The sequence below is a fragment of the Mustela erminea genome, chromosome 1 (genome assembly GCF_009829155.1).
Source record: "Mustela erminea isolate mMusErm1 chromosome 1, mMusErm1.Pri, whole genome shotgun sequence".
Lineage (NCBI taxonomy): Eukaryota > Metazoa > Chordata > Mammalia > Carnivora > Mustelidae > Mustela > Mustela erminea.
Window position 1 is genome coordinate 12,679,933 of NC_045614.1, and position 21,541 is coordinate 12,701,473.

The 21,541-nt window shown below is 46.8% G+C and overlaps 2 protein-coding genes across 2 annotated transcripts; both read right to left on the bottom strand.

Annotated features, from left to right (window-relative positions):
- Window positions 1-1,120: 1,120 nt before the first annotated feature.
- LOC116573952 (olfactory receptor 10H2-like) lies at window positions 1,121-16,383 on the bottom strand. Its single transcript, XM_032314398.1, has 2 exons — window positions 16,296-16,383; window positions 1,121-3,503 (listed from the first exon to the last, which is right to left on the bottom strand). Exons 1-2 carry the CDS (start codon window positions 16,315-16,317, stop codon window positions 2,374-2,376), a joined length of 1,152 nt encoding a protein of 383 aa, XP_032170289.1. The 5' UTR covers window positions 16,318-16,383; the 3' UTR covers window positions 1,121-2,373.
- CLEC4O (C-type lectin domain family 4 member O) lies at window positions 12,338-21,150 on the bottom strand. Its single transcript, XM_032314410.1, has 7 exons — window positions 20,954-21,150; window positions 20,508-20,615; window positions 19,932-19,985; window positions 19,746-19,835; window positions 17,273-17,424; window positions 16,296-16,399; window positions 12,338-14,916 (listed from the first exon to the last, which is right to left on the bottom strand). Exons 1-7 carry the CDS (start codon window positions 21,033-21,035, stop codon window positions 14,778-14,780), a joined length of 729 nt encoding a protein of 242 aa, XP_032170301.1. The 5' UTR covers window positions 21,036-21,150; the 3' UTR covers window positions 12,338-14,777.
- Window positions 21,151-21,541: the final 391 nt, after the last annotated feature.

A 21,541-nucleotide genomic window follows, 5' to 3' on the forward strand; every position in this document is an offset into this window, starting at 1 on the left:
GCTAAAACTATAATGTTCTTAGAGGACAACATAGCTGTGCATCTACATGATCTTGGATTAACCAACCATTTCTTGGACATGACAGTAAAACCATAAGCAATGAAGGAAACAAAAACATAAATTGGATGTCAACAGAATTAAAATGTTCTGTGCTCTGAAGATTAACAACAAGAGAGTGAGCAGACAACCTATAGAATGTGAGACAATACTTGAAACTCACATATATGATAAGGGGCTTATAACTAGAAACTATAATGAATTATTACAATTATTACATTAAAGATATAATTAATTATCTTTAACAAAAAGATAAACAAGCCAATTTTAAAGATAGGTGACATATCTCAGCAATATTTCTCCAAGAACACATAGAAATGGCCAAAAGCATGTGATGAGATGCAGAACACCATTACTTATCTGAGAAATGCAAATAAAAACCAACATGAGATACCACTTTTTACCACTCTCAATAAAAACCAACATGAGATACCACTTTTTACCACTCTAAAAAGTTAGTTATAGATAGCTATAACTAACAGGACAGGTAACAACAAACGTTGGCAAAGATTTGGGGAAATTTGAATCCTACTACATTGCTGGGGGAAATATAGATGGGTGCAGCCACTTTGGGAAACAGCCTGGAACTTGCTTTGAAAAATTAAACATAGAGCTACCATTGGATCCAAAAAATCCACTCCTTAGTATCTATGCAGCAGTATGAAACCATGTGTTTTAAAAAAGGGTACATAAATGTTCCTAGTGGTATTATTCAAAATGGCAAAAAGTGGAAAAACTGAGAAGTTCAGCAAGCGATAAAGAAACAGATGAAATACAGTGTGTCCCATTAACAACAGTAGCTAAACTATGCAGAGAGCCCCAATGTCTACTGAGTGATGAATGGAGAAGGAAGATGTGGTATGTATATACACACAGGAATATTACTCAGTCATCAGAAATGTGAAATCTTGCCATTTGAAACAACATAGATGGAGCTAGAGGGTATTATGCTAAGCAAAATAAGTCAGAGACAGACAAATACCATATGATTTCACTCATATAGGGAATTTAAGAAAAAAAAAAACCATGAAAGTATGGAAAGGGGTGGGGAGGAGAGAGGGAAACAAGCCATAAGAGACTCTTAATGATGGAGAAAAAACTGAGGGCTGATGGAGGGAGGTGGGAGAGGGATGGGCTAGGTGGCTGAGGAAGATTAAAGAGGACCCTTGTGATGAGCACTGGGTGTTGTACATAAGAGAAGAACCACTTCTACTCTAGAAACCAAAATTTCTTTGGATGTTAACTAACTAAAATTTAAATTAAAGAAAAGAAAGAAAGGAAATATTGTATGTCCATATAATAGAATAGTATTTGGCAATAAAAAGGAAAGAAGGTCTCATATATCTACAACATGAAGGAATCTTGAACACATTGTACTAAGTGAAAGAGCTCAGTCAAAAAGACCACCTAATGTAATTCCATTTATATGAATGTTCCGAATAGGCAAAGTGGAATGAACAAGTCATGGGGATGAAAGGTACAGCGTAGGGAATGTAGGCAATGGTGTTCGAATAGCATTGTGTGGCATCAGATCACTATGTTGTACAATCGAAATTAATGTAACTTAGCATAATCCAGAGAAAGACAATTAATATATGATTTTACTTATATGTGGAAAATTAGGAGAAAGAAGGGGAAAATGAAGGGGGAGAAATCAGAGGGAGAGGTGAACCATGAAAGACTATGGACACCAGGAAACTGAGGGGTCTGAGAAGACAGGGGTAGGGCGATGGGTAAGCCAAGTGATGGGTATTAAGGAAGGCACATTTTGCGATAAGCACTGGGTGTTATATGCAAACAAAAAATAATGGAACACTATATTAAGAAAATAAAAGAAACTAAGGTAGCATTGTGTGACAACTATACATCATTTAAACATTTTTAAACAATATTTTCTGAAAAAAAAAAGTGGTTTCCTACAGCTAGGGGTTATGGGAATTTACTGAGAATTGGAGACTGAATGTGTGGGGGTTTCCTTTTGGGGTGACAAACATGTTTCAAATTGATGGTAGTGATGATCACATAACTCTGAGTGTACTAAAGACCAACTGAATTGTGTACTTTAAATGGGTAAATTTAATGGCATGTGCATTATATCTCAGGAAAGCTGTTTGATTACAAATAAAACTAATATCCAAGACACAAATCAAAGGAGGAAGAAGAAGTAAGGCTCACATTTATTGAGCACCTGCTATGTCCTGCGTGCCGTCACACTTCTTTAGCAATCATACTAGGTAGTCACTGTTAACCCCATTGTACAGATGGGGATATGGTCATCCTTCTACCTTCCTCTAACACCACCTTCACACTGGCCACTTAGATGCTGGAGGAATAGAGTTTACTGAGGAAGGTCTTCCTCATGGCAGTCTTCAGCTCCTTGTTCCTGAGACTGAAGATGATGGGACTGAGGAAGGGCGTGAGGACCGTGTAGGTGATGGCCATCAGGGTCTTACTTTCCTGGGAGTGAAGACCCTTGGGCTTGAGGTAGATGATAGAGGCAAAGCCATAATGCACAATGACCACAATAAGGTGGGAAGCACAGGTGGAGAAGGCTTTGTGCCTGCCCTCAGCAGAGGGGATCTTCAAGATGGTGGCCACAATTAATGTGTAGGAGAGGAGGATGAGGAGAAAGCAGCCCAACAATACAGTGATGCACATCAGCCCCACACACAGGGCCACTATTGGTACATCAGTTCCACAGGCCAGCTTCAAGAGAGGGGGCACATGACATCCAAAATGCTGGATTTTATTGGGTCCACAGAAGGTGAGATGGAAGACTGCTGTGGTCACCACCATCCCTTGGACTAAGCCACCAGCCCAAGACCAGGTCACCAGGCAGGTGCAGCCATGGGGGCTCATGAGCACGCTGTAGCGCAAGGGGTGGCAGATGGCCACGTAGCGGTCGTAGCCCATGACGGTGAGCAGGAAGGAGTGGGCGAAGCCAAATGTGAAGGAGAAGAACATCTGGCTGGCACAGGCTGCAAAGGCGATGGTGCGGCGGGAGGAGAGCAGGTCGGCCAGCAGGCGCGGGGTGATCGTCAAGGTGTAGAAGATCTCAGAGATGGACAGTGCACACAGGAAGAGGTACATGGGTGTGTGCAGGCTTCGCTCGCTCCAGACAGTGACCATGATGAGCAGGTTCCCCAGCAGCGTGAACAGGTACATGAGCAGGAACAGCAGGAAGAAGATGGGCAGGAGATGAGATGGGAAGGTGGAGAAGCCCACGAAGATGAATTCAGACACGGAGCTGTGGTTTAGGGCCAGAGTGGCAGCCATCCCTGGGTGGGGAGAGAGCGAAGGCGGCCTGGTGGGCAGGAGCTCCGGGTCCAAGCTGAGCCTGGCCCAGGAGGACTTCTGGGGGTGGGGGCAAGGAGCCCTCACCCTGCAGAACATGAGCAGTCCCTCCGCCACCTGACGTTCATGATGACTGTCAGAGCACCTGGGAACTGAGGGGGATTCACAGAAGATCATGAGCCTCAGGTGTGTAAGGCAGGCCCTGGAGCATAGTAAGAATGCGGTAAAAAATAATACTGATAATAATAATTACAACTACTGTTATTACTATTATTGACTCCATGCACAACCACCTGCCTTTCCTGCCTTTGAGCATGCTGGCCACTTCATGCTTTTCTCCAACTTTGTGATTCCAAATCCTTCCCAATTTTAAGTGCAAACTACTCCCTAATTGCTATCTTCAGCTGGAGGGCACCTCTCCCGTTTGGCATGTAGAGCAAGTAGGCTCTGTTTAATTGTCAGCATTGTCCCTACTGGCACTCTGGGAACATGGAATAATATTCCTTATTCCACAGGGCTGTAGAGGCACTAAGGTGAGGTGTGCATATTCAGCTCTTAGGTACTATTGTTGTTGTGTGGTCCTACTTGTGTGAGTCCCCCACAGGGATGTGGCACTGACCAGCATCATCAGATCACATTCTCCCACCCCTGCTGGGCACTCTATCTCTGGTCAGGTACCAGTGCAATTCACTGAATCTCCTCAAGCCCTACCCACTCTCCTGTCCCCAACAGCCTGCTTCGTGGAGCAACCAAGGCTCCCAGCCGTGGGATCCCTCATACCCTTCTCCAAGAGGCAACAGACTCACATCTGCCCCAGCTCCCTGTGAGGACTGCTCTCCTTCCAAGCATCTGCTCCATCCAGGGTTACTTCTCTGTCTTTCTGTCTCTCTGTCTTCCTCTCTCTGACACCAACAGACGTGATGCAAAAACGCAACACCTTTTTAACAATGCAGGATGGATCAACCGATGAATGGATAAACAAGAAGTGGTATATCCATATGATGGAGTATCTTTGTGGCATACAAAAGCATGAAGTACTGACACACATTACAACATGCTGAGACAATATGCTGAGCGAAAGAAGCCAGCCGCAAAGACCACATATTGTATGAGTTCATTTATTTGAAGTATGCAGAATAGGTAAATGCATCAAGACAGAAAGCAGATTAGTGGTTGCCAGGGACCAGGAGGAGGATGGAATGGGATTGAATTTTAATGGGTTGTAGATTTCCTTCAAGGGTGGCGAAATGTCTTGGACCTAAACAGAGATGTTGGTGGCCCAACACTGGGAATGTCCTAAATGGCACTCAGTTGTGCTAGAAGTGGAGAAATTGGAACTCTGTGCATTGTTGGTGGGACAGCACAGCCATGCAACAGTATGGAAAACAGTAAGAATGGTTTTCCATCCATAAACTAAAAATTGGAAATAGAACTACCTATGCCTCAGGCATCCCACTTCTGGATGGATATGCAAAAGTGGCATAAGCAGAGTCTGAGAGACATATTTGTTCTGCTCAGAGTAGTACTAGCCACAATAGCCCTGAGGTGGGAAAGACCCCATTGTTCATTGGTGGATGGATGGATAAACAAGTTGTGAGATATCCGTACAATGGAATATCATTCAGCCTTGAAAGGGAGGAAATCCTGTCTCAGGTTATTACACCAATGAAGCTTTACACTATGTGGAATCAGCCAGTCCCGAGAAAGGAGAAATCCTGTATGATCCCACCTATCTGAAGTCCCTAAATCAGTCAAATTCATAGAAACAAAGTAGAATGGAGGTTGCCAAGGGCTACAGGGAGTGGGAAATGGAGAGTTTTGTTTAATGGGTATAGAGTTTCTGATTTGCAGGGTGACCTGAGTTCTGCAGATCAATTACAACAACGTGAATACACTTAACACCACTGACCTGCATACTTAAAATGGTTGAGGTCATACATTTTCTGTTGTGTGTTTTTTACACAACAAAGAAGGAACACATGCTGCATCATAAATGAACCTTGAAAACATGCTGCTATGTGAAATAAAGCCAGGCAAGAAAGGTTGTCTGAAGAAAGGATTGTCTGATTCCGTTCATATGAAATACCAAAGATAGGCAAATTCATAGACACAAAAAGTAGATTAGGGGTTGGGGTAAGCTGGAGACTTGGCAGGGGGGAATGGGGAAGTGACTACTAATGAAGGCAGTGTTTCCTTTTGGGTGATGAAAATATCTGACAGCTAGAAAGGGGTGGTGATTGCACAATTCAAAGGGGTGGTGATTTGAACAATTCAAAAAGGTTAATTCTTTATTATGTGAATTTTGCCCCATTTTTTTCTTTTAGAAAGCAAACGAGCCTTCCCTGGTGCTCCTTTACTTCTGAGTTGTCTCTCCCTTGATTCACAGCCCAGCCCAGCCCCAGAGAGACAGAGAGTGAGTGTCTAGGGCCAGAGGGCAGATGAGGGAGGAAGAACCCATCACCTGCCCTTAAGCCTACCTGTGCCATCCAGGGCAGCCACTGAGCCTCTGCCCAGGTGTGTGTGAGAACAGAAGGAGAAGCACCTCAGAACAGCTCTTCTCAGGGCTGGGTGGCCTCCTGTCTCACAGACTGGGATCTGGGATCCCCTGTGTCTCACAAACACCTCCATGTGGGCGGTCCCACGCCTCCACGTTACCTGCATTCCACTTGCCACCCATCCCCACAGGTGTGGCTGCCTTAAGCTCTCACACCAGAGAGGCACCCAGCAGGCCCACAGGCACCTGAGCCCTGCCACCAGCCCTGCGCACTCACACAGATGCGGAGACCTCGCTGCGCGGATGGACCCACATAACAGCAGAGTCGTGGACACAGGCAGACCTGCAGGTGCACACAGACCTACACTCTCACAGTAGGACACAGCACAAGCAGGAAGATGGCGACTAACGCTGGTGTCCCTGACACACAACCTTCCTGCTAAGATCTGCAGAGACAGCCAGGAAGTGCACAGGACTCTCAGGGACTCCCGCGCGCACACAGCCCAGTCTGGATGCGCGATTCCGGATTAGAGGTCTCCGCCCAGGCACTGTTTGCTTCAGACTTCGTTGGGCCGGGTTCGGGTCCCAAGATCCACCCCAACATTCTTATTACCCACAGTCTTTCCCTGCATCCCGCGCTTGCATCACCTCCTCCTCAAAGACACCCAGGGGCACACACTCGCCTCTGTTGTTGGCAGCCGAGAGCAGTCTGGGGGCGTCGCAGGGGAAGCCCTGGGTCCCCTCACTGGCACTCGACACCAAGAGCTGAGAAGTAGGGTGGGCAGGGCGGGAGGCTGCACCTGCACTTTATCTAGCTGTATTCCAAAGTGGCATTCCAAAGGCTTCCCAGGGGGAGGCGAGCTGCTGACTCAGCTTGTGGGCGGGGCCGACCTCAGGCCCCAGAGTTGAGTGGGGAGGGACTCAGGAGACTTCCAAAGGCTTCCCTGAGACCCAGTGTACCTGCAGCCGCCAAACTTTACCTGAGGCCTCCCAGCTGGGCTGTGCAGAGGATGGTTAAGTCTGGAGATGTTGGTGACAAGACAGAGGAAGAAATACAGCAGGAGGCTAGTGTCCCTCCCCTACTCTCTGAGAATACTCCTTTGTTCTCATGCATGCTGGCCTGGGCACACTCCATTCCCAATGCTCAGGCTACATCCACACCCCACAAACAGGTAACCTGGGTTCTCTCAGACAGGAAAGTGCAGGTTCTCAGAGCTTTAGTGAGGAAACCCTGGGACCCAGGCCCTGGGACTGGTCCAGAAGAGCTGCTGTCTGGCCTCTGCAGAAGCAGAAGTGTTGGGCCAGAGATGGGATCTCTAAGACATGGCCCTGCTCTGGACCCAACTGCCCCGGCTGAGGTCTTAGAGAGGGAGGAGGCGGTGCCAAGCCATCACAGTTACCCGCAGCCAGACTTGCCTTGCGCTTGAGGAACAGTGCAGCTCAGTGTCCACTCACCTCCCACTCCCCGTGTCCAGTCCGCCTGCATGGTGTGAACACATCTGACCTAGAACACAGCACCTGCCCCTGCATTACTTTCCTGGGGCTCAGGGACAAATTGCCACAAACTGGGGTGCTGCAAACTCCAGAAATGTGCTCTCTCACAGTTCTGGGGGTCAGGGGTCAGCAGTGTCATTCCTTCTGAGGGAGGATCAGCCCTATGCCTCTCTCCTGGCTTCTGGCGGCTGCCAGCAGACTTGACCGCATCATTTCCATCTCTACCTGCCCTCACATGAACTTGTCCTTGTGTCTGTATGTCTTCTCCTCTCCTTATAAGGACACTAGTCATTAGACACCAGCATTTAGGGGCCCAGCACTCAGCATGTTTTCACCTTGAGATCCTTCTCTAATTACATGTGTAAAGACCCTATTTCAGACAAGGTCACATTCTGAGGTTCCAAGTGGGCATGCATTTCCTAGCGACACTGTCTTGACCCTTTACAGCATCCGTCCTGATTCAGTTCTCTGCTTCAGGTCTGACCTCTGCACCTGCTTCCTGCACAGCATCAGAGGATCCTGCTGAACAAACCACATTCTATCTTCCCCCCTGCTTGGAACCAGCCATGGCTCCCTCGTCCCAGATGCTTCACTACAGCCAACAGTCTGGTCCTTTTGGCCTCTCCAGTTTCCTCTCTCAGCTCCCTCTCCATCTTCCAACACAGCACCCCCACTTTGTATCTGTAGGCTAAAATGAGATGGGAGCATTTTCAATTTCTTGAGTGTACCAGACTCTCGCATCCCCAGATCCCACTGCATCCCTCTTACCCCACTCCCATCTGCTTCAATCAACCGGTCTCACATCCCATGCCCCCCTCTCCAGGAAGCCTATCCTGTGTCCTTGCAGCACTGACTTGACCAGGGTCCTGTCTGACTCCTAGCTTGCCCTGAAGTCCCCCATCACATGGTGCTATCATCACTGGTTATGGGTGTGTGTCTCTCACTAGACTTCGACAGACCTCCTGAGGGCAGAGATGGCATCTCATTGGGAGCATCCTGTGTTCCCAGCCCCCAGAATGGTAAATATTAAATGGAACAATACATACACAACAAATGCATTAAAGAAAACAGTGAAGGAAGCACATGCACAGTGCTGTGAGACCCTACAGCGCCTGTGGGAAGGGAGGGAGGTGGCATCTGAGCTGAACTCTGAAGGATGAACAGTCCCTGGAACACGGAATCAGGGAGGGATTGGCCGGCAAAGGAACCACCTGAAGAAAAGGCATGGAGAAATGTCCAGAGTGGGGTCGGGGGAGTCTGGGAAGTCAGATGAGGTCAAAATGTGAAGGGACTTTAGGCACCTTGGATCCACCCTTGTAGCGTCCAGCAGATGGGGGTTAGAAGAAGGTTTCAGCCTGTACTGAGTGTCCCAACACTCTCCTCTAAGCTCTAGCCCACTGGCACAGCCGAAGACCCAGAATGTGAAGGCAATCTGGGAAATTCCTGGTACTACTCAAGTCCAGAAAGGACATCAGAGAAACAGATGTTCAATCAAGAAATTAATTCAGGTCTAAGGAGAAAGATCTTTGTTGTTGCTTCTGGATGCCCAGAGAAGTCAGGATATAAGGCCAAGGTCACAGAAGGGGATCAGCAGGAAGTCAGGAGATGGAGTGGAGGCCAAAGTCTCAGTTCAGCGGCTTCTTCCATCCCTGCCTGGAGGGGGGCGCTGTGACCCTGGACAAGCAGCTTGGCCTCTCTGGGCCTCATTTTCTATGAAATGGGGCAGAATGATAAGAAGAGACACAACCTGTATAAAGAGCCTGGCACACAGTAGGTGTGTGGTCTACCACCCTCAGCACCCATATCTACCTTTTTCTTGAACTGTGGGCACCGTGCTTTCATTTTTCTCACAGGTATTTCTTGTGCACCTACTGTGTGCCAAGCAGTGTGTGGTCACTGGAGATAAAATGACCAATAACCAAAGTCCCTTTGAAGCACAGCCTTGTAGCTTTGCTCAGCTGTTCTGTCAGGCAGGATTCAGGCATTTCTGGTTCTCTGCACTGGGTCTGATGTAGGGGTGACCAAGATATATTGTCCTAGTTGTTTCCTACCCTAGACATTCATCAACCCCTGCTGGGTTCTGGAATCTTTACTCACAGCTGCAGATGGAGAGATGGGTCAGACCCAGCCAATCACCAAGAGTAATGTCTTGCACCTACTTCTCTACACGACACTGCACTCCTGACCCCAGGAATGTGGAGGCAGTTTCCTGTGAGTCTTCCATCTGACCCCAGGTCTGGGGGAGACAAGATGGTGGGGAAGTAGGAGGAGGTGCCGTTTCAACCTGTACCCTAAAGTGAGTTGATTACTTACCAAAGAACTCCGATTACCCATGAAATCAGCCTGAGATCAGAATTATACACGTCTGGATCTCTACAGGGGCAGAAGATGCCAGTGGGCAGGTAAAGCAGAGTGGGAACGTCGGACTGATATTGGAAGATAAACAAAAGGAGGAGGGAGCCACCAGAGGCGATTGATTGGAAAGTAATACCCCTAATACGAGAGTGCCCTGCATCTGGGGACCAGCATTAACTTGGAGACTGGTTGAAAGCCATCTGACCCCAGGCTCATGGACATGGCAGGACTCCTTAAATGTCAGGAGATTTCCTTTTAGGATCTTTTTACCTCCATGGGTTTCAGGGAAGTCACTGGGCCTGTAGCGTCCTGAGAGTCTACTGCACCTTCATGACATTTATCTCCAAGGATATGAATGATTTCAGCATTTACCTGTCTCTCCCTCCTTGCCTGGTAGCCTTAAGTGTTAGCACTTAGGTCCAGTCACTCTCCATCTCTAGCACGAACTAGAACACCACGAATGTGTACAGCACAATATTCAACTACAGACTGGACAGTTAAGTCAACTGAAAAACTCTCCAAATCTTTGGTCATCGTCTTGCTTAAGAAGTCCCCGCTCATTTTGCTAGGCGGCAGTGTGTTGGTACATGGAGGGAGGAAGCCTCATGCTTGATCTGCTCCTTGATAACTGGGTAAAGTCGAACAGACCACACTAGCTGCTTAGTTTGATAAGCATGACTGGCCTCAACACTGTGGGCCAGATAACTCTTATCTCTGGCTGAGAAGACATCCAGCCCTAGCTAGCATGTATCCAATAGTTGTGTATACAATGCCTGAGCGCTTCCCTGGGGAGCCCACAGTGATCAGGACTGACATGCCTGCCCCTGTGCACATGACAGTAGAGGGGAGATGGTGGGTGATAGATAACTGAATTTAGACAAGAATATGAGATGAGTGAGGAAGGGAAGGTGGTGGGCTATGAAAGCAGGGAAGATTGCAAGAGTTTTATGCAGAAGGGAGTATTTCAGTTGAGACTTTCTCCTCTATGAGTAGAGTGTGAGGAAAGGATGTGTCAGGTAGAGGGAACAGCACGTTCTGGGGATGCGAGGTGGGAATTTGATTGTCCCTTTCAGGAATGGAAGAAAGCCAAAGTGGCAGAGGGCTTGGACAGGAGAGGAGGAGTGAGTGGCTCAAGATGGTTTAAAGCCAAACAGGGATCCAAACAAAAGGACCCTACTCCATAACCCTAACTGCCACAGGATGGAACTCATCTACAGGATATACTGGCTATGATACACACAAGAGGGTAGATGGGTTCCTGTGACGTCTGTCACATAGTCACTCCTGAAAAGTCAATTTCAGGTAAATTAGGGATGAACCATTCTTATTTCAGGAGGATTTTGCAGCTCAACTAATTTCTCTAGTGTTGTAATGAGAGGTGAGTTTGTATTCTCAGCAGTTTTATTGACCACCTATTAGGTGCGCAGCTATGAGCATACAATATTAAGCTAATTCAGACTGGTCCTACCCTCTCAGGGCTGTTAGTCTGTGGGAAAGGATCAAAGGTGTTGTCAGGTAATACTATAATGCAATGCAGTGACCATTACTGTGGAATTAGAAGCCTCAGCTGCTCCCAAAGCTCTGGAGACATTTGTCCCTATTTGTGCCCAGCAGCATGCAGTGTTCACAATAGCCACTTGGCACCATGTGGTTTGTGGGCAATGGTTCTGCCATGGTGCGTGTTGTAGAACTCAGCCACTTTGAGCTCCAAGAATCTGTTGCATGGGTCAAGAAATGGTCACCTCCATGTCCCACCAACTTCTCTTGGTGCTAATGCAACACCAAGTCTGAGCTTGAAATTAAGTGGTAAAACACTCTGGGGACCATTCCTCTGGAGTGAGCCGAACTTACCTAGCCTTGAGGTGTGTATTGAAACTCATCTGCCTGCCGGTCTGTGGCCAATCCTTAGGGACTCTTTAAATTCCATGAAGGAAGTGGAGGTGGGGAATTGTGTGCCAACTTTTAATGAGTTCCCAGCTGTCACTTAAAATCTTGAGACTTGTTCAGTAATGACCATGGTCTTGGCTTCTAGGGATTGGTATGCCAGCTGGGATTGGCAGGCTGTGCACAGAAGGAGTCCCATTGTGCTCTTTTATGCCTTTGACTGACTCCTGGTGAGCCTAACTCAGTTCACCTCTCTGTGTCCTCCAGGACGGGAGACCAGGAGCTCTGGCAGATGGGCTCTGAGCGCCTGGGAGCAGGACTGGAGATGGTGGATTCAGACAATTCTCCTAATCTCCTGCTACCCCAAGACATCACCTCCACTGAATTCTCTGGGGGCTTTTTGTTTGCTTCTTTAAACAAAGACTAACTAGACACCAGTGTGAACTGTTCAGCTCTCCTGAGGTTCTTTAACACAGATTGTTAGGCAAAGAGAGACTTGCATGTAGTAGCTTGGGTGGCTCTATGCCTCAGGGTACTGACTCACATCAGACAGACTCAGGTGGAAATCCTGGCGAGCCACTTCTGGTTGTGGGACCTTGGTGCAATGACTGGATCTCTCTGATTCTCTGTCTGAAGATGGGGACACCAATAGTATTAGCACCTGCCTAATGAATAAGCTGTCTGGTACTTAGCAAGTGTTCAGGAAATGCTCGGTACTGTTATTTCTTTTCTTTTTTTTTTTTCTTTTTTTTTGGGGGTGTACTGTTATTTCATCACTGAGGAGAGCCCTGTAGCAGCTTGGGTCCAGTGAATAGAATCAGCTCAATGTCTACTTACCTTACCCTATGCCTTTGGAACTCCTCCATCCATTCGTCCATCAAACATTATTGAGTGATTTCTATATTCCAGGCTCTGGAATTTTAAATACACAGCAACCAAGTTGAGGTTTCTTCTAGTTTTATGAAAATACGAGTTAATGATTCATAGAAATGAATGCTAATTTCCAGAAAATGGATTTGTGCTTGCAGTTCTTGGGCCAGATGTAGCATAGAGTGGAGAAATAAATGGATATTATATCAGAGTCAGGGTGGGCTGTGACAAAACTATTTTCCTGGATTTGAACTCGTCCCCAGTGAGGACCAGGTCCCATAGTTGTTTGTTCAAACCTACCGTTATTAGCATGCTATGGAAGCACATACACATGTTGTGTCTTTCCATTATGTCAGCTTTATTCCATCATAAAGCAAGGTTAACATAATTGTAAAACATTTTCAGGATCCTGAATTCACTGGTATTTTACTACATATTTAACTTGGCTTCACACACGTCACACAAAGCAAAGCACAAGGCAAAGTGGTACCACAACCCAGAAACAACAGGGGTAAGAAGTCAGAAAACCAAATGCAAAGTCAGCCTGTGAGCATGCACTTGGGAGGAGTCTTTGGTCTGTAGTGGGTCAGCTCTCTGCCCTCCTGCTTATTATGTTCAAACAATGGAGGACCTCTGTTGTGTTCAGAGATCAGTCATGCAGACTTTTTGCCGGCAATTGCCTTTTTTGGTTGTGGTCAGATGTGAAAGTGCAGCGTTTGGATTTTCTGACAGTTTGTTGTAAAAATGCTCCTTTTTAAAAGGAGTTTAATCAGTCTTGGGCTTCGGTTCAGCTGGTTACCAGATCTGGAAGCCATCCGCTTGTGTTGGTTTCAGCGATATCTGGTCTAAGCAGCAGCACCCTTAGCTGCTTATGTCAATGCTTGGCATAAGTTACTTCTTGACATGAGCGACTCCATCTTGCTCTGTACACCTGTTCTATCAGCTCCCCCTCTGCCACAAACTACAAAACCCCAGGAAGGCATCCTGGTAACAGGTGTGTCTATCCCAGTTCTTAATCACTCTGTTTGCCATGTTATATGTACTTATGAGTTTTTACTCACTACAGCAATTGCAAAATGCATCCTGAAAAAGCACATGGTTTGACCTATTTCACCAAATCATCATGAGACATCTGGTCTACCTGCATTTTTACAATAGCTGAACTTCAGCTAAACTTTCTGAGCAAAGAGCAAGACCCACTCTTAGTTTCTGACAGCTCATCTCCATGGTCCTAGAAGAGAATTGCATTTTATGTTTCTCTTCTCTGCATCAAGGATACAGATGTGCATCTCATTCCCATAAAGTTTCAGATTTAAGGAAAGAGATAGCAGGGACCAAATTGGTGTTTTACCTAATTCAAAATAGCATTTGTTGGAGAACAATTGTTCCGACAGACCCAAGCTTTGTTGTGACATGTCTATGTAACCATGAGTGAAAGATGTATAAGTAAGTGAGCCTGGGACAGGTCCAGGGAATGGCCATAACTAATCCTAATGGCTGATGCCTTCTCAATGATCTTCTCAATGATCTCGGTCTCAGGAATCCAGGCTTGCAAATGTGGAGGAAACTCACATAGGTTTTGGAATTAACAGAAGGGGGTCAGACACACTTAAGGGATTGAAGGATTTTTTTAAATGGGATAGAGATCCACTGCATCTGTACAATATAGACCATAAAATTTAATGAAGATCTCTAAGAGGAAAACAAGAGTCAGACTCTGAGTAGACCGTATACATGGTACCAGGTGATTTGGGCCCAATGAAGGAATAGAAATGAAACTTGGTCCTCTGTATTGGTCAGTTTAGGTTAAGTATGATGGCCTCAAAATCATGGTGGCTGATAACCACAGAGCTCCATGTCTTTGTCATGTTTATGGTCATTGCAGGCCAGCAGAAGCTCCGCTTGAGGGGGTCTTCTTCATTGCAAATTTGAAGAAGTTGCCCTTCTGGGAAGAGCTGGTCTTGTGGCAAGAGCAAAATAAAGATGGAAGACCCACATAAAGCTCTTAAGATTCCTGCTTACTTGTGGCACATGTCAATTCCCAACACACTTCGTTGGCCCAAGCATAATCATGGCTGAGTCTGGCCTTAATGGGAATTAAGAATTATAATCCTCTTGCAGGGATGAGCCCTGCTTCTGGGGTACTTCCTCCATTCAGCAGAAATCAGGAAAGGAAAGAAAGGGTGAGCAAGCACAATGCCAAGAGAGGGATACTAGGCTTTGGAGAAAGGTCTTTTATTGTTGCCGTTGTGAACTCAGAACCCAGAAAAGAAAAGGCTGTGTAGCATGGGATCTACATTATCCCAGGGTGTGGATATAAGGGCTTGGGTCAGCAGTTCTGGCGCCTCTCACAAATGAAAGCAAATCTCCCTAATTCACAAGAGATGTCACTCCATTGTCCATAGCTTTGCATCAGCATGCAGGCTGGGTCAGTTATATTATCATGTGGTTCCTTGGAGTTCCAGTTGCTGTAAAGAGATGCCCACAAAATCCCTGAGTAGATGGGCCAGTGCCTGAGCAACCCCAGCCCTGCTTTCTATGAACGAGGGCCTTGCCCTGAGGTTCTTGAGGCCTCCAAAGAGTCCTTTCTCGAGCCCATCTTCCAGTAGGCCTCTGGCCAACCCATTCCCATTTCTTTTTTTCTGAGTGGAGAAATGGATCTCAAATGAGAGTGGAGGCAGGCAACAGTCTTCAGAGAAGCTGAGGATCTCCAAGTTCTGGGACCACTCTCTTGATTGCATCATCCCACGGACCCTCTCCCCCTCTCTGAAGAGCATTTACTCTGAAGTCAGATTTTACCCAGTCCAAGATCTAGCTCTGCCATAAGCTACTTACTTAATTTCTGAGTCACTGTTTTCCTCTTTTGCAAAATGGGAGCACATTCTGAGGATGTAATGACCAGTGCATTGTAAGATATACTGTATGTGCTCAGACAGCAGATGAGTTTACCAAGGAGATGAATTCTGCCCTTAGCCTGGAGCCATCAAGGGCAGTTTGCCAGACAGGGAAAGGTGATGCTAGCAGATGGAAACATCCAAAGAAAAACAAAGAGTGTGGGGTGGGGCGGGTAACCTCCAGGAAGAAATCTGGGCTCAATATTGTCTCCACCAAAAAGATATGCCCACATCCTAACCCCAGGAATCTGTGAATGTGACCTTATTTTGGAAAAAGTTCTTTGCAAATGAAATTAAGTGAAGGATATTGAGATGAGATCATCTTGTATTAACTGAGTGAACCCTAAATCCAATGACAAGTGTCCTTATAAGGGACAGAAAAGAGAAGACAAGGGGAAGGGAACAGTGTGTGGCCCCAGAGACCAAGATTGGAATGATGGGCCTCTGAGCCAAGAAATATCTGGAGAGGCCAGAAGCTGGAGGAGGCAGGAGAAGATCCCTTCCTACAGTCTTTGAAGGACATACAGCCCTGCTGACATGTCGGTTTGGGACTTCTGGCCTCCAGAACTGTGAAAGAATAAGTTTCTGTTGTGTTAAGCCACACAGTTTGTGGCTCTTTCTTATAGAGTCCATAATAAACTCATCCAGTTGACAACTGCTGCATTGTTATACTCCTGAGAAGGCCCAACCTGCATATTAGCACCTTCAAGGTTCTGAGAAGTCCTGCAACATTGAATCTATCATTTCTCAAGCATTTAAATTGGAATACTCTCTCCAAGTAACAAAATAACAATAGCTGGTCTGGTAGAAAGTGTGGCATGTTGTTTGGGAGGTGCTGCAGGTAAATAGTGAGTGGTCATCAACTCACTCATCAAAAGCCCTGCCAGTCTCTTGGGGGTAGGGGACTGTCGTGGATGATTAGGGGCACCTGCCTTGCAGACAGGGAGACTCACGTGTAGGTGGGAGTTGAGCCATCCATCCACTTGTGGTTGCCTTTCTGGCCCTCTTTGAAAAGGCCTATCCAGGATGTCACCTGCCCAGTTGTTGTCAGGAAGTCCTAGAAGGAAAAAGGCATATTGTGACGTAAAATTCCATCAAAGCTGAAAGGACAGAGGTTGGAGTGTCTGGGGTTTTCAAGAGGACTAAGGTACAGAGGAGCTCTCAGGTGGGCAGCAGACAGAGACAGCCATGCACAGTACTTTATATCCTGATGTGAACTCCAGACCCACTATGAGCATGTTGTATGTCTTCAAACAAGTAACCCATCCCTTGGTGTCCCCATCTGTACAAAGCAAAGAAGATTCTCCACCTCCTAGTATATCCTCCAGATCAGAAGAATCAATTGTGAGAGGTATATGTATGTAGAAAGAAGTCCTGGACAAATACTGGCTGTGAATGTTTCTTAAGGTCAATGCATGACAGGACAAGGGGTTTCATCTGTAGGCCCTAGGAATATCTCTGGCTGGAAACCCAACTCCAAGGACATTCTTGATGCCCTACTTCGAGCCAAGCCTTGTTCCTGAGATGGTTTAGATCCAGCCCCAGGCTTATAAGCAGGCAAACCTGATGCAGTGTGAAGTTCTATGATGAAACCTCTGATGATGTCATGAGAGAATACGGAGAAGGGATGTTTGCATTGGGGTTTTGTGAGTAAAAGGGAGTAAAAGCTGTCCACACAGATAGCAAGAGTAAGAGCGCTCCAAGCAGAGGGACCTAATGGATCAGAGCTTGGAGGCAGGACCACAAAGCATAGAGTCCATTCGCTGCATGTCATAGCAGTGAGGTTGGGTAGAGGCAAGAGGAGGCAGGTCTTGAAGAGCATACTAGAAGTGCTGTGCTAGATCCCAAAAGAGACAGAAATATGAACCCCCAAATTCTTATATAATACCTCCCCCACCCTGCTAAGATTCTGGTTTTCCCTTTTTTCCACCTGCTCTGTTCGGCTGTTGATGACAACCAGGTGAGCTTGCTTCTGGACACAAGAATCATTAGCCTGGCTCCAGGTGAGCTTGTCCAGGGAGAAGAAGTAACAGGAGCCCTGAAAGACCTTCCAGCCCAGGGGGCAAGGCTCACAAGAGGTTTCTGTGGGAATGGAGCCATTAGCAAAATCGGCATGTCCAGTTTTCCATCCAGTGAAGAGCTGTGTTACCCATCACCCCCTGGTCACATTCCCAGTGGCCTCCCTTTGAGCACACCCAGCAGCTGGAAATTCACTACCTGGTAAGTTGGTGCTTCCCATCATTGAGTAGTATCAGAAGGAAATAGTAAAATGACATGGATATCCTGTGAGGTGGGGAAAAGAGATCCAAAGAACACTGTGGAGTTAATATCCTACTTTTGTATAAGATAGAGGGACATGTGTTTGACATCCTCATTTGCTTGAAGAAACTCCAGAGTGGTGATTCTCAACCAGGGACAATTCTGCCCCCAAGGGACATTGAGCAACAACTGAGACCTCTTTCAGTTTTCTGACCTCAGGCAGGGTTCTCACACGTGGTAGGTCAACAGCAGAGATGATGCCAAACACCCTACAATCCACAGGACAATCCCCCACTGTCCCCCACTGCAAAGAATGATGCAGCCCCGAAGGTCAATAGTGCTTAGTTTAAGAAACTGTGCTCTAAGGGAAAACACATATAACCACATAATATAATTACAGTGGTTCCTGAGAGTTAGGTAGGAACTTGGCAGCAAGGGCTCAGGAGTGATAGAGGGGATTCTCGTCTTATTCATTTATATCCAATTAGTGAACAGACACACACACACACACACACACACACACACACACACTAATCCTTTTTTTTTTAAGATTGATTGATTGATTGATTGATTGATTTGACAGACAGAGATCACAATCAGGCAGAGAGGCAGGCAGAGAGAGAGGGGAAGCAGGCTCCCCGCCAAGCAGAGAGCCCGATGCAGGGCTTGATCCCAGGACCCTGGGATCATGACCTGAGCTGAAGGCAGAGGCTTTAACCCACTGAGCCACCCAGGCGCCCCAAATTAATGCTTCTTATTTGCAGATTCTATATTTGCAAATTCTCCTACTGACTCAAATATATTGGTAACCCCAAAATCAATACTTACGAAGCTTTCCTTGTCACTCACAGAGATGCATACAGCCACAAAAAGCTTGAGTCTGAGGTAAAATAACGCAAAGCTCTGCCTTCTTGTTCTACCTCTCAGACCGTAAACAAGTGTTCTTTCCATGGGCTATTTTGTGCTACGATTTTCACATTTTTATGCCTTCTGTCAGTGATTTTGCTGTTTATAAAGGCTCTTGGGGTGCCTGGGTGGCTCCGTCATTTACAAGTCTGACTTCGGCTCAAGTCATGGTCTCAGGGTCCTGGGGTCGAGCCCTGCATTGGACTCTGTGCTTAGTGGGGTATATGCTTGTTGTTCTACCCCTCCCCCCACTCATGCGCTCTCTCTCTCTCTCTCTTTTTCTCTCTCTCTCTCCCTCTTTCTCAAATAAATAAGTAAAATCATAAAAAATAAGATAAAATTAAAAATAAAAAGACCCTCAACCCTCAAGTATAGGGCAGAAGTGCTGTCAGTGTTCCTAAATGAGCACGAAGGTTGCAATATGCCTTATCGAGAAAATGTATGTGCATTAGATAAGTTTCTTTCAGACATTAGTTATACTGCCTCTGGCAATGAGTTGAATGTTAATGAAACAGTAGCTATTTAAACAGAAACACACAAAAACAGGGTTATGTCTTGATTGGTTGACAAAACGTTATGGCCAGAGGCTTAAATCAACCTAACACTGTTATTTCCCCTCTACAAGCATTGATTCAATATGCACCAGTTTATCATTTGCAGGGACTTTATAAAACATAGCTACATGAATAATGAGATTTTCTTGTATATTTTATGAATGACATCCACTCGTACAAAAGTTATATAAAAAAGGTGTGACGCTAAGAACACCCCCTTCAGAAGCATCTGATCCCAATGGTTGTTTGGGAACAAGAAATGTACACTGTGGAGAATTCTCCAGGACTTGTAACATGCTGCTATGAACCGACCACATTTTGTAACACACCAGTGTGTTATTAAAAGTGGCAGCTCTGGATCCTGACTGCCTGTCTTGGAGAAAATACTGTTGATTATCCCCATTTTATAGCTGAAAGAAACTGAGTCTCCGAATGGTTTAAATGGGTTGCCCAAGGTCATATGCAACCACAAGCCCAGAGAGGTCTTGCTGTCTCAAAGGTCTTGCTTTCCTGGGAGCCCTCCAATACAAATATGATCTGATCATGTCACCTGAACTTCCTAAGAAGATCTGAAAAGCCATTGGCTTTGGGGTGCCCCTCTGAGAGCCACTGCTGTGGGCAGCCCCAATGTTAACAGGTGCTGAAAGGAACACAGCTTCTTTTCTCTCCACCTACTCTCCTTACCGTTGCCTGCCAGCACAGCCTTCATTTGTCGGAACACTTCTCCCCGGATGAAGTCCCGGTCGTGCCCAGCATCTCCCAGTCCTTGAGTTACTGGGAGGCCCAAAGAGAAACGGCTGGTGAAGGTCTTGGCAGAGAGAGGAGATACAGTTGAGGGGCAGGAGGCCAAACATACTGATCCCCACTCACCTTTTTCTTTGAGTTGGAAGACTTCCTTCTGCATTTGTTTTGTCCTCTTCAGTACTGGGGAGAGGTGCAACCAGCTATCCTGGACCCCAGAACTTCCCTGGGGTCTCTCCCTGTTCCTCAAAGCCAAGGCTTTCTCGCATTCCCAAGGCAAGGCCTTCTGAGGCTCCGAAATGGCCCCCCCATTTTTCAGATGGAGAAATTGAGGCCCAGAGAGAGAGGTAGAGGCCCTTGTCTAAGGCACCAATTAGTGAGCAGTGAGGCGGGACTTCTATTTAGGAGGTTCTGTTGAACTAGCTCTCTATGGTTGTTAGCAAGGAGCCTGGAGTTTTAGTCCAGGTCAGGGATGAACTTTGGGGAGACACTCACCAATGACTCAGACTGACTTCAGTCCATAGAGCTCCCAAATGCCTCTGAGACTGATGGGCAGGTGAGCTCCACTCTGTTATCACTATGATCCCCCTAGGGACACAGACCAGCCACCCCCGCACAGGCCTTATAGACCTGCCTTTGCAGGTTGGGAGCTAGTGTACTTGCTTCCCTGTGGTCACCCTGTTCCCACTGGCCCACATGCCTTACCTTCAGACAGGACCACACTGGAGATAATGACCACGAGAAGCAGGATCAGGGACACGAAGAGGCAGAGATACTTCCAGGTCTTGTCCTGGGATGTCTGTCCCCATTTCCCTGGGGGAAACCAGGTCAGCCTCCCTTTCCCCAAGGATATACACTCTCTTGCCCCCTGAGATGCCTCAGACAGTCTGCAGGAAACTGCCATATCCCCTGGGGTATTCTGGGTTCACTGCTGGACCCACCTGATAGGGAGGGCTCAGAAAAGGCTGGGAAAAAAGCCCATCCTTCTAGGATAAGAAGTCATGGGGGTGAAGGCCAGTGGGATGAGGAAGGGCTTCAGGAAGACTCACATCTCGGGTATTCCCTTCCTCTAATCTATGAGGGAATCAGAGCAACCCAGCACCCATCTTTTGTTGAAGTAAAGGGCCCCTGATCCCAGCTCCTTGACTCACCAGTGTTCCCCTGCTGTAGGGGGAGTTTTGTTCTCAATGCTGTAATCTCATTGGGGTTTGGGGACTGCCTGGCTTCGGCCATGGCTGCAGTTTACTCAGCTCTGAGATTCCCCTGCCCTGCAGGGTTTTCTGAGTGATCTACCCAGCTCTTAGAAGGAAGCACCCTCCTCTCCAACCCTCCCACACTTGTCTTCCTTCCTGGCTCAGTGCGGGTCCCCAAGTTCTCTAGATGGCCGACAATCAAGTAATCTGATAGGGGAAGGGACCTGGGCACCTAGAGCAAAGGCAGTGGGCACCAAGCTTCTCCTGAAAACTTGATCTCTGCCTGAGGAGGTTAAAACACAAGACAACACAGAACCGTATCCAAATTCCTGTACTCAAACCATTGCCGATCTTGGCTTCTAACAGCTTTCTGCGAACAGTTATCTTAGGTTTGCCCAGTTGTGGACATGTGGCCTTATGAAATAATTATTTTAAAGATTTTGCTTATTTATTTGACAGACAGAGATCACAAGCAGGCAGAGAGGCAGGCAGAGAGAGAGAGGAAGGGAAGCAGGCTCCCGGCCAAGCAGAGAGCCCGATGCCGGG